The sequence below is a fragment of the Phragmites australis genome, chromosome 19 (assembly GCF_958298935.1).
Source record: "Phragmites australis chromosome 19, lpPhrAust1.1, whole genome shotgun sequence".
Lineage (NCBI taxonomy): Eukaryota > Viridiplantae > Streptophyta > Magnoliopsida > Poales > Poaceae > Phragmites > Phragmites australis.
This window is the reverse complement of record NC_084939.1, coordinates 4540226-4552098: the sequence shown is the minus strand read 5'-3', so window position 1 is coordinate 4552098 and position 11873 is coordinate 4540226. Positions and strand designations below refer to the sequence as shown.

The following is an 11873-nucleotide window of genomic DNA, read 5'->3' as shown; positions in this document are numbered from 1 at the left end:
TAAAGTGTATTAATTATGTGACAAGCATATTTAATTCATACGGCTAATCTTTATCCTATTTATTCTCTAACATGTAGATCATTTCCTGATCTAATGACCAGCTAGCTACATGGCTCTAGCGTGTCATCTACCCTACTTTTAATTATTGTTGTCATTCTTGTAAATTTCAGTATCATTTATTTCTCATATTTGATGTAGGTTTATTATTTATAATTTTATATTTATAAGTATTTAATCCCCTCTATATTACAACCAAATGATTCAATGATTACAATATTAGATTACAATACAAATTTGGTAGACCAACTGCCTCATGAGGAATCGATATTTAAACCTAGGCATTAGAGAAACGACCTTCGGGACGCAACAAGTGGTTGTTGAAGAAAACACGAACTAGGCAGTGGTTTCAACTCACGATTGGAGCGAAGAAGACCAGGCGTGGTAGGCGGCTGGATAGACTGGAGCACGGGAGCATTGTAGTTATGGCAGTGTGACCGGTGGCCATGGTGCGGCATGGTTCGCACGGTGTGTGCATGAGGGCGCCGCTGGCTTCTGCGACAGGGCTAGCACGCAGGAGAGCCTCATGCTGTAGGCCATGCGACAGGGCACTTACGTTGACAAGAAGTTGACATCGGAGGCAGTGTAGACGACGTTGCCAGGGGTCGAGCACGAAGGAGAGCGGCACGGCTGAGATGATGCGGTTTTGAGTGCTTCGTTTCGATGTGGAGTCTTCATTAGCAATGTTGGGTCCATCATTAGCAGCAGGTTACATGAAATATCTTCACTAGGCGATTTTTACAAAAGTCGCCCATTCATCGACGACTAGGTTACCTCACTACGCCGCACATCTCCAAAAATCATAACTGAATGGGCAACTTTTCCTTGTCGCCGCACAACTAGGCAACACTGCGACAGGAAACAAGTAGTCCTAGCACACCCAGCCTCTCCGCCCCTCCGCGCTCGACGTCATCCCCGGCCGCCCTCCCCTCCGCGTCTGGGCGTCACCGCCTCGACCTCCCTGCCGCTCCACCAGTTTCTCTTCACCGCCGCTGAGGGGCTCTACCCTCCACTCCAGCGTAGCGCATGCAATACGCCTCTTGTGCAAGGTAAGATTCGATGGTCCTCACCGGGTTTCGGGTCCCATCAAATTTGGACGTGAGAGCATTTTTGAATCCGATTAGAATTTTAGGTCTGGATCAGGTTTTGATTTTCGAATTTCATGACGAATGGGTTTTGCCTTAACCGGCTTCTAACCCGACACGTTGTAATCCCTAATGGTCCTGACGCCGGCCGGGTGCGCCTGGATGTGGGAGCCTCTCGGTAGGGGTGTCTCGCCGCCGGAGGTCGGTAGGGGTGTCTCGCCGCCGGAGGTCGGTAGGGCGGCCGCCCTTCCTTGCTAAATTATCAACGGCGCACATTCAGCTCCGCCTTCCCCCGCATCACGCACCGCATACCCATCCCCACCCCAATAAACCCCGGCCGCCTCCTTCCTCCCTCCGGCGACCGCACCGCCCCCTCGCAAATTCCTTCCTCCTCTTCTCGCAGCCCCAGCGCGCTTCCCAAATGCAGGCAGCGGCGGCGGAGCTGGCCGGGCCGCTCCGCGACCTTCTCCCGCCGGTGGACTTCTGCTGCGCGTACGGCTCCACTCTCCTCCACGCGCCCCCCGACCGGACGTCCATGGTAGACTACATCCTCGGAGTCGCTGATCCCCACCAATGGCACTGTGAGGTAGGAACCCGGTCTTCCTTCTCTCACCTCCCCTCCCTTCCTCTAGCTCGGCCCATCCATCAAAGTTTCTTGTTCTTGAATTGATGCGAACCTGGATGGATGGGTTCTTGGGTTGTGTAGAACTTGCAGAGGAACCCCGTGCACTACTCCAGCTGGATGGCGCGACTGGGAGCCGGCGCCGTACGCTCCCTCCCATCCCCCACCATAACCTCTTTAGTTTCTTGGTTCCTTGGTTGCACTTGCTTGTTGGCTAATTGTCTGACTGATCGATCGGTTCTTGGTCCTGGGAGCTCAGATCACTGGGCTGGCGGACCATGTCGGCGTCGGGGTGTACTTCAACCCGTTCGTGGAGTGGAAGGACAAGGTATCATGAATGGCTGTGCCCTGTGTTCAATTGGATTGTATTCCACTGGTTGTGTCTGAATTGAGTTGTCGGTGAAGAATTTTGTTTTGTGGTGGTGCAGAGGATAAAGTATGGGGTGGTGCGGATGAGGGACCTGGCCATGGATGTCCTGACCTGGGACAGGTTCTACCTCAGCGGCCGACTGCAGAAACCGGTATGAATGCATAATGCCTGTTTCCTCAGTGTATTACCTGACTGAGATACCTGGGCAGTGATTTCTTGTTTTGCCACAAATGTACAATCACATAATGCTACTTTTGATATGTTCAGATTATCTGCAGGCTTTGTGTCCTTGTCTTTTCACAGGTTGTGACTTGAAGTATTCAACTCTCTTATGTGGCTGTGCAGTATACATGTTTTGCCTGATTCAGACTATATTTGTATAACTATTTCGATTTGTTTTCACTGTTTGAGATTATATATTCATTAACTGTTTAGTATTTTTTATCACTCTGTACAGTTGTACTGCCTTTTATGTCCTTATGTATACCTTGCAGTACGAAGTTGACATCATCTGAGTTAATTTGCTCTCTGTATTTCTGTAGGTTCATGTTCTTGTTGATAACTGGGATATAAAGAAGGTTAACACAATTAATCTAGAAATGGCAACTTCAGCTTCTCTACTCCTTTTGCCAGCAGAGTTCACTGAGGTTTAGTGTCAACTTTGATGTTTACAACCATGAAATTATTTTGTTTATTCCATGTTGGTTCTAATCTTCCCGCTTTTAACCCCTCTATATGCAGTATGACCTATACGCTCAAATTTGTAGTCTGTCATACATGGGTGATTTGAGAATGCTATTTGCAGAAGACAAAGATAAGGTATGGCAAAAAGAAGCCATCTTAACCTTTGCTATACGCCCTTAAGTCATTTCAATTGAATTTACTATTACACACCATTTTTCACGTTAGTGATCTTGCCAATTTGGCATCTCCAAAAGCCAACTCAGTTATATTCTTGTGTAAATTGAAAATGGCATGTCATTATCCTTTGATCAACACCACAAATGAATCAATTGTGGCATTGTACACAGTATTTAACTTCCTTACCCTGTTATTCCAAATGGGGTCCATGTGACCAGATATGTTTATGGTTCCCGTAAATGTGTACATAACAGATTGTACATCTAGATATTGTGTATCATCAGGATTACTAATTAGCTGTGACGAGCAAAATACTGCTGGTTAGTGGTTACTGGATTTCCTGGGAAGGACTGATAAGATAATTGACAGATAGTCTTTTGAGAGCTTTTTTTAATGAAATATTTGGACAGTTTAACTTTAATGTCCTTTGCTTTTATTGAATCTGCATACTGGGTTCCAAGATCGTCTAAAGTATGTTAATGGAACCTCAGTTTTTTCTATATGATTATGATTTGATGCTTAATTAAACCCTCTTGGAAATCAGGTGAAGAAGATTGTTGAGGGTAGTTTTCAGTCATTTCAAATGATGTACAGACCCCTCTTGCAGGAGTATATTGCTGAAGGGCTATTGAAGACATCATCTCATGGACAACAAAAGAGTTTTCAGCAGGTATATTCCCTTTTGCTCATACACACAGTTTGTTCAGAGAGATAGAAGTGCTTGACACTTTACTTGCGCAATGTATTGTTGGCCACATGACAATATGTTTGATAATATTTATGGAGAAGTAACATCATCTAGCAAATAATGCTACTTGTGTACTTTGTTATCCTAGTACAGGCCTTGCATGGTGAAGGTCATAGCATGCTTTGCACTCATGTTCTTACTCTTGCCTCAATGCCTTCTGTGTTGCCTGTGCTAAGACTTTTCCTTACCACTTCGGAAAATTGATGTGTATTCCCATCCTAGTAGCAATTGTCAACTAGAAATTTAAATGATGCTAACTGATTGATCTCTTCATGAAATATACTAGTCTGCTTGGTTTGAATGTCTCTGTAACTATTATATCTGCAGGATTGCAGTCGGTCTGCGACAAATGAACTGTTTTCTGTTCTTCCATGGACAATTCGAAGGCAAATGCAAGGGAAATACACATTGGGTGGCAGAGGTAGTAATGTTCATTGCATTCACATCGGTCTTGTAGCCCTGTTGATCCCATAAACATTCTCACACATGTATTCCTCTGTAGAAATGCCAACACGCACCGCTGTTTCTTCGAAAGACATGGCAGCAAACTGTGTTCGAAGGGCCCTGAGGTGCAGGGTAATGGTTTCAAGTGCACGTCAAGCAGTGTCTGGACTGCTTGCCTCTGGTGGTGTTGTTGCTGCCCAATATCTGGGGAATAAGATGGCTAAGGCTTGGAAATCTAGTGGAATTTAAGATATTCCTAACACCCTGTTTTCTATTTCTTCTTCGCTTTGGTAGGCTAGGCTCTTGTTAGTTTTAGTTGAGGGCTTCATGCAAGGTTTAAGGTATCGTTGTTAATCAATCATGTATATTTCTCCCTGCTGAGACAGGTCGAAATTTTGTAGGATAATTCAAGGCAATGATCTAGAATCAACACCATTTTGATCACTATCAAGTCTTTTGATCAGTGCACTGTTTTCGATACATTTTCTAGACAAATTCATCCTTCACTCTCACATTCCATTCCATCGCAATCGGCGGATATGTTCTTGAACTACGTAATGGACAACTGCTTCTGTGGCAACCGTTTGGTTCTTAGGGCGGCATTTGATCATACTACAAAATTTGATTACTTCTACCTTGTTCACTCTAACAGAGTGAACCGTTTAATGTCCAACCTAAAAAATAAGCCAGTACCTCCAACCGTATTGGCACACAAGTAAATACCTCACATTTGTAAGCTATAGCAAACATACATGACTTGTATTGCATATTCGAATTCATAATCCAACAATCCGATTATGTATAACACAACGGCTGTGGCTAGGATTCTACTCCTGAAATACTTGTCAACTGGAACTCCAAACCAATCTCGTGAGTTTGGAAGCAAGCATCTCTATCCCAGATATAATAGTACAAGTAGGAGCAGCTTGTACATGAATGGTTTCCAGTATCAGTTCAGATATATTTACAATTCATTCGCTTCCACACGACCACATGTAATGCAGGATAGAGTCTACTGCCAACAATGTTTTTCAGGTACATACAAGTCAACTTGTCGACACACACAGATTGATGCACTTCATTTGGCTGACCTCTGTAAAAGGAACAAGAACCAACTAATTAATTTTGAACAACAATGATAGCAAGAAATGATTTGTCATCTTCTAGGTAAAAAGCTTGAAATTGCTTAACAGAAAAGAGGCAAAGAAGATAATGATGCACATAAGCGGGAGGGAGGGAGAGTAGGAGCACCTTCGAAGTGGGAATTAGTTGTCTGGCTGTAAACCACAAAATAGTATACTATACAAAGCGTTTGTGCACGCAGCAGTGATGGCTCTGGCTGCATGTTGCCAGGCAGAGTGCTGCTCAACACTTGTCTCTTCAGTCACATTGTAGGAACGAAATTAGTGATCAGAGGAGAGTAAATATGGGTCTCAATAAATTTTTTATAAAATCGATAGCTTTCTTCTATTTAAATCACCTAACGCACCTTAAAACTCAAACGAAAGTAAAAATAGAGAGATGTTTTAACAAAAGAAAATCGATGCAACATGACTCCACGGATGGTATATGAATCATATGTTTCATTTAAGATCAATTCATTTGTCTTAGCACTCAAAAGATCATAACTTACAAAAACAAACAAGAAAAAATTAACACCGAGCAACGAAACTCTTCAAATTAATTATCTAGAGGCAAGAGAATTTAAGACTATCACATAAGCATGTGTATGCGAATTTTATTTCTCTAGCAACAAGAAAAATGATTTCACAAGGTGCTGAAATTTCAGCCTAAAAACCAAAATCAAAATTAAAATCAGAAATTGAAAAACTTGCAAACTTGCAAGGGAACCAATAAAGAAAAACTAGAAGGGGGAGAATTCAAGCATATGCAAAAACATAAACTTTATTACTCAAAGAGGTTAGCCCTATTTTAAACGGATTACAAAGATTTATCTCTCAAAACTCTTATCTATTATATAGGCAAAATATTCATCCTTCTCTCTTCTAAAACCCTAGCTATAAGCTCTCAAATGGGTGGCACAAGGGAGCTCAGGTGGCTAGTTCAAACTCTGTCATAGCCCTACCCCTCTATTTATAGGCCTAGAAAATTTGACTCCCAAGTTTCCTAATTTTTTTCCCAAAATACCCATCTCTTATAGTACACTTCTACCTACCACTGAGGGCATTTTGATCCATTTTCTTCTCCATTCATCGGACGGTCACAGCACCTTCACGACCTAGCTTCACCTCGACGCAGGCTTCATGATGATGCCACGTACTCCTCCAGTCCTCCTATGGTTTTAAGGCCAAACCGCAAAACCGTATGCACGCTTCTCAAAGTGTGACTCACCGCCTTGCTTACACCTTAAGCAAGCGCTTCGATGTTTATGCGTGTACTCTGTCATACGATCCTGACCGCAAGCATGTCTCTCCCGCTCCCAATCTCTCCGGCCGCCTTATCAATTGCACCAACATCCTCTTCGATTGACTTTGTCAACACGCCATCTCCATCCGCCTTCCATACTTTGCTTGACCACCACGTGTTCAGCTAGAATCACCCTTGACTCAACCTGGCCTCCTTGATCGTCCGGCACCAAGCACTTTGCTTAGACCCGATCATCCCACCATCGACTGCTAAGTTGCATCCATCATTACACACCATGAGACAAGCAAACGCATATCTCGAACTCCAATTCCAGTTAGTCCATAATCAATATGCTCAAATGAAATCTAAAATCAATTCAAGTCACATCAAAGTTCATGCAAAATCGAAGATCATCAAGCCAAACAAATATCAATGTTAATCACTCATCACAAGTAAACCAAGGCACATTTCAACTTGGTTTCTCAATCTCTCCATTGATGAGTACATTGACAACTCTCAAAGCACAAAGATTTTGGTCTGAAAAAATTAAGATAAGCTCCTCCAAGTGACAAAAATTCGAGAAAGAGCAAAATATGTCACTTAGCATAAGAAAGATTGTAAAAGACCTAAGAGAGATAAAGACGAGCCAAAAACTTCAAAAGAGCAAGAAAAACTCAAAAATCAAGAACACATGCTCATCCTTGATGATTGCACATATTCCATTTTTTTTCTTTCATTTCTAGATAAATGCAATTTTCTCCCCCTTTGTTGAATATTTGTGCATAATATCTTTGGGCATATTTTCTCCCCTTTGGCAACACAAATATCAAAAATACAAGACTATACAAAAGATGTACAAATGAAATGCAAGCCTACAAAACTTTATATGTAGATCACAAAGCACTTACAAGGACTAGAGATGTCAAAGCACTAGGAGGAGTAAATAATATAACTTAAAGGCGCACAAAGTATCGAAGTGAGTTCATGTCACAAGCACCGAGAGTGAAGCAAATTTTGATCATGTTATTTAATTATTCAAAAGATGTCACCATAAAAGCATCCACCGTTTTATGATTAGTGCAAAGATTAGAGAAACTAATGCTATGTCAAGTTCAAACTAGGCAACCAAGTTCAACCCGACGGGCTATGCAAACACCCATATATCAATCCAAGCCTTAGTTTGACAATGTGAAAAATTCTTAGCACATTAAAAAGCACAAATTAACTTTTTCACTTGATCATTTAACTATCATCAAGTGAGTTTTAAGCAACCATGGGTTCACTTCTTTGGCAAACCATATAAAGCCTTAAGCCACTATATTGGGTTCAATTTTAGATCAAAACTTAATCATTCATTTTATTAACTCAATATAGGATTCAAGATATGCAATTTTTCATAAAGCCAAAACAAGTTGTGCCTTTGCGACATAAAAGAGCACATGCTCTCCCAAGGGTTAATCATAGGCTAAACATTTACATAAAGAAAGGTCAAAGACCCCCAATCCGCTGAATTGAACAAAGTAGCCTAGCACAAGCTTTTCACAGAACTAGCTCTAATTTAAGTACTGATCAAGCTAAAACAAACACTAAAGGGTGAAAAGAGATTATGTTCATATTTTAAGTTCATTCTTAGAAAAGACAAGCTTGCTCAACAGATTTTATGTCATGTTTCAATAAGAGCCTAAGCTTGCACAAATTGTTATACATCCACTACACTTAGCATAAATTCATAACCGGTACAAGAAAGTGCAAAGAACATATAAGTGAAGCTTGCTAACATAATTATCTTACAAAAAATGCTATACAATGCAAATGCAACAAAGTAAGATAGAGTATGTACAAAGGCAACTCCCCCTCATACAATACCATAGGGATGGCACACACCAAACTCTCCCCTCAGAAAGGCAAATCTTGTTGCATCTAGAGGCTTGGTAAAGATGTCGGCTAGCTGGTGTTGGGTATCTATGTAGCTCAACTCAATGTCTCCCTTCTCATTGTGGTCTCTCAGGAAGTGTAATCTCACATCTATGTGTTTGGTTCTGGAATGTTGAACTGGGTTATTGGCTAAGCTTATGGTACTAGTGTTGTCACACAAAGTGGCACACTCCTGAAATATAACCAAAATCCCTCAAAGTAGCAACCATCCATAAAATCTGTGAGCAACAGCTAACAGCAGCTACATATTCAGCTTCAGCAGTAGACTGCGCAACACTAGACTGCTTGCGAGAAGATTAACACACAAGAGAAGTACCCAAGAAATGACAAGTACCAGAGGTACTCTTCCTGTCAATTCTACAACCAGCAAAATGCATCCGAAAATCCACGAAGAGAAAGCGAAGAGGATGCAGAAAACTAAAGGCTATACTCGAGAGTGTGCTTGAGATACCTCAAAATGTGTTTTATCACTTGGCGGTGAGATGTCCTCGGTGAAGCCTGGAAGCAAGCACACAGGCAGACGGTGAAGTGGATGTCGGGTCTTGTCGTCGTCTGGTACAGGAGGGAGCCGATCATGCTCCTATACTCCTATTTGTCCACCTCCTTATCATCTTCATCTGGATCAAACATGATCGAGGTAGCCATCGATGTCAACAATGGCTTTGCATCGCTCATGCCGAACTTTTTCAGCAAATACTTGGTGTACTTCGTTTGGTGGACGAATGTACCTTGTTTGCATTGCTTGATTTGTAGCCTAAGGAAGAAGTTGAACTCACACATCATCGACATCTCGAACTCTCTTCTCATAGTTTCTGCAAACTTGGCCATAAGTGTATGAGAAGAGCCATAAAAAATGATATCATCCACGTAAATCTGAACAAGTAAGATATCGTTGTCATGTTTGAGAGTGAGCAAAGTTTTATCAGCTGACCCCATCACATACCCATGCCCTAGCAAGAAAGACCTAAGCCTATCATACTAAGCCCTAGGTGCATGCTTAAGCCTGTACAAAGCTTTTTGAAGCTTATATACTCTATGAGGGTATTTGGGATGCTCAAAGCTTAGGGGTTGATTGACATAGACATCTTCCTCTATGAAACCATTTAGGAAAACACTCTAGACATCCATTTGATGCAACTTGAAACCTCGGGATGCCGCAAATGCAAGGAGGATCCTAATAGCTTCTATCCTAGCTACTAGTGCAAAGGTCTCTCTAAAGTCTATCCACTCTACCTGAATGAAACCCTGAGCTACTAGTCTAGCCTTGTTTCTTACTACAGACCCATCCTCCCCTGGTTTGTTTTAAAAAACCTATTTGGTGCATATAGTGTGAACATTTGGGGGTGGCTCTACTAAGACCCAAACTTGGTTTCTCTCAAAGTTTGCAAGCTCTTCATGCATGGCATTGACCCAACTCGAATCAGATAAAGCATGTCTAACATCATGGAGCTCAAAAAGAAGCAACAAATGCAAAATCGATGAAATAAGCATGAGAAACAGATTTGGACCTCGTTACCCCCTCACCAAGGTCACCGATCATCAGCTGTGGGGGATGTCGCCGCTGAATATGTTAAGCGACTTCGCGCTGCAAGATGATCTCCCCCTCAAACACTGCTCGTGCAGGCTCGAAAGCAGCTAAAGTGGAAGTAGATGTTGTAGAACCCTATGCCGGTGTCGAGGAGGCAGGAACCAGCTCAGGAGCGAGTGTAGTAGTAGGAAGTAGTGGATCATCCTCGAAAGAAAGCTGGAAGGTCGTTGTCTACAAAAATGCTTTCGCTCATCTCCTAATCACCCGCACACTCAAAGATAGGGCTAGCACAAGGGGGTGATTCATCAAAGGTCACATCACAGGACTCCATGATGGTGTTAGTGTCAAGATTAAAGACCCTGTAAGAATAACCATGAAGAAAATGCCATCGGAAGAACGCGACTTGAACTTGTTAAGATTGCCACGCTTTAGGATGAAGCATTGACACCCAAAAACTCTCAAATACGAAACCTTTAGCTTTCTCCCAAAACGCAACTCATAAAAAGTCAGATGGAGCGCAAGAAAATTTGATTGGAGATATAGCACACTGCGCTAATGGACTCAGCATAAAACTTCCTAGGAGTCCTATGGTCATTGAGCATAGTCATAGCCATCTCCACCAAAGTGCGATTCTTCCTCTCAACCACGTCATTATGCTGAGGAACGCGTGGAGCAGAAAATTGATGCTCAATGCCATGCTCAAGACAGAAATCATCAAAGAGATAGTTCTTAAACTCGGTGCCGTTATCACTATGAATTGCTTTCAGTGCACCAGGGAGTTCTTTGAACAATCTCAAAGCCAAGCTCCGAAAGTGTGAAAACACTTCATCCTTGCTCACAAGAAAGAAAACTCAAGAGTAGCGACAGAAATCATCAACAATGACAAGTACATACCACTTCCCACCTGCCGAACGAACCCGGGAAGGACCAACAGTGTCTATATGGAGAAGTTCTTCTGGTCGTTCAGTAATCACCAGATTGACTGGTGATTGAGAGGCGGCAACCATCTTGCCATGCTGACAAGGAGCACAAACAAGGTTCTTCTCGAACTTTAGGTTAGGCAATCCTCGGATCAAGCCTAGGGCACTCAAACGAGTAAGCAAGTCAAAGCTCATATGGCCTAGTCTCCTATGCCACATCCAAAGCTCATAAGAAGATTGAGCAATCAAACAACGAGAAGAACCAAGGGACTCAGAAAAATCAGCTCTAAAAACTCTCACAACTCTAGAAATATGGCAAATCAAAGCGTCTGAAGAATCAAGAACTCGAGAAGTATTACGTTTAAAATGCACTTCCAAGTCCTCATCCAGCAACTAAGATACAAAAGGCAAATTGTATCACAGATGCTTCACCAAAACCACATCCTTGAGAGTAAAACTCTCATTCACCCTTACCATACATTTGGCTTTCACCCTTCCTTTCTAATCATCCCTGAAAGTGATATACTCGTGCCGCTTCATCGGGGTGAGCTGGAGAACTATGATGCATCTCTGGTCATATGGCATGAACAATCAGAGACAATGAGCCACTTGTTCTCCAGGCCTCCTCCTGCCATCTACATGCGGGAAGAGTAGTAGGTGGATGGCTTAGTACTGGGGTTAGTCATAAACTTCTTGTGAATCCAGTACTGGGTCATCCGCCCTGAAGCAGTAAAAGCAGGTGCATGTAAATCAACACTAGTACGCTGGGGGCGAGAACCACGAAGAGAAAAATGTGGTCCGCCAAAGCGCTGGAACTCAAAGCCTTTTACACATAGATCAAAACCATATGAGTCATGATAAAATCCACGTCGAGCACCACCTCTAGGAAGATACTAAAAAGCACTAGAGAATCATGAGTAGGAGCGAGAAAAAGGC

General features: G+C 42.4%; 1 protein-coding gene across 2 annotated transcripts; it reads left to right on the top strand.

The window, feature by feature from the left end:
- Positions 1–1350: 1350 nt before the first annotated feature.
- LOC133901014 (uncharacterized) lies at positions 1351–4631 on the top strand. Of its 2 annotated transcripts, none has more exons than XM_062342308.1 (9): positions 1351–1728; positions 1849–1908; positions 2024–2092; positions 2193–2285; positions 2677–2781; positions 2876–2953; positions 3603–3665; positions 4071–4164; positions 4246–4631. In XM_062342308.1, exons 1-9 carry the CDS (start codon positions 1564–1566, stop codon positions 4434–4436), a joined length of 918 nt encoding a protein of 305 aa, XP_062198292.1. In that variant the 5' UTR covers positions 1351–1563; the 3' UTR covers positions 4437–4631. The 2 variants fall into 2 exon arrangements, with proteins under 2 accessions (XP_062198292.1, XP_062198290.1); XM_062342306.1 differs by having other exon boundaries at positions 3540–3665.
- The last annotated feature ends 7242 nt before the right edge of the window (positions 4632–11873 follow it).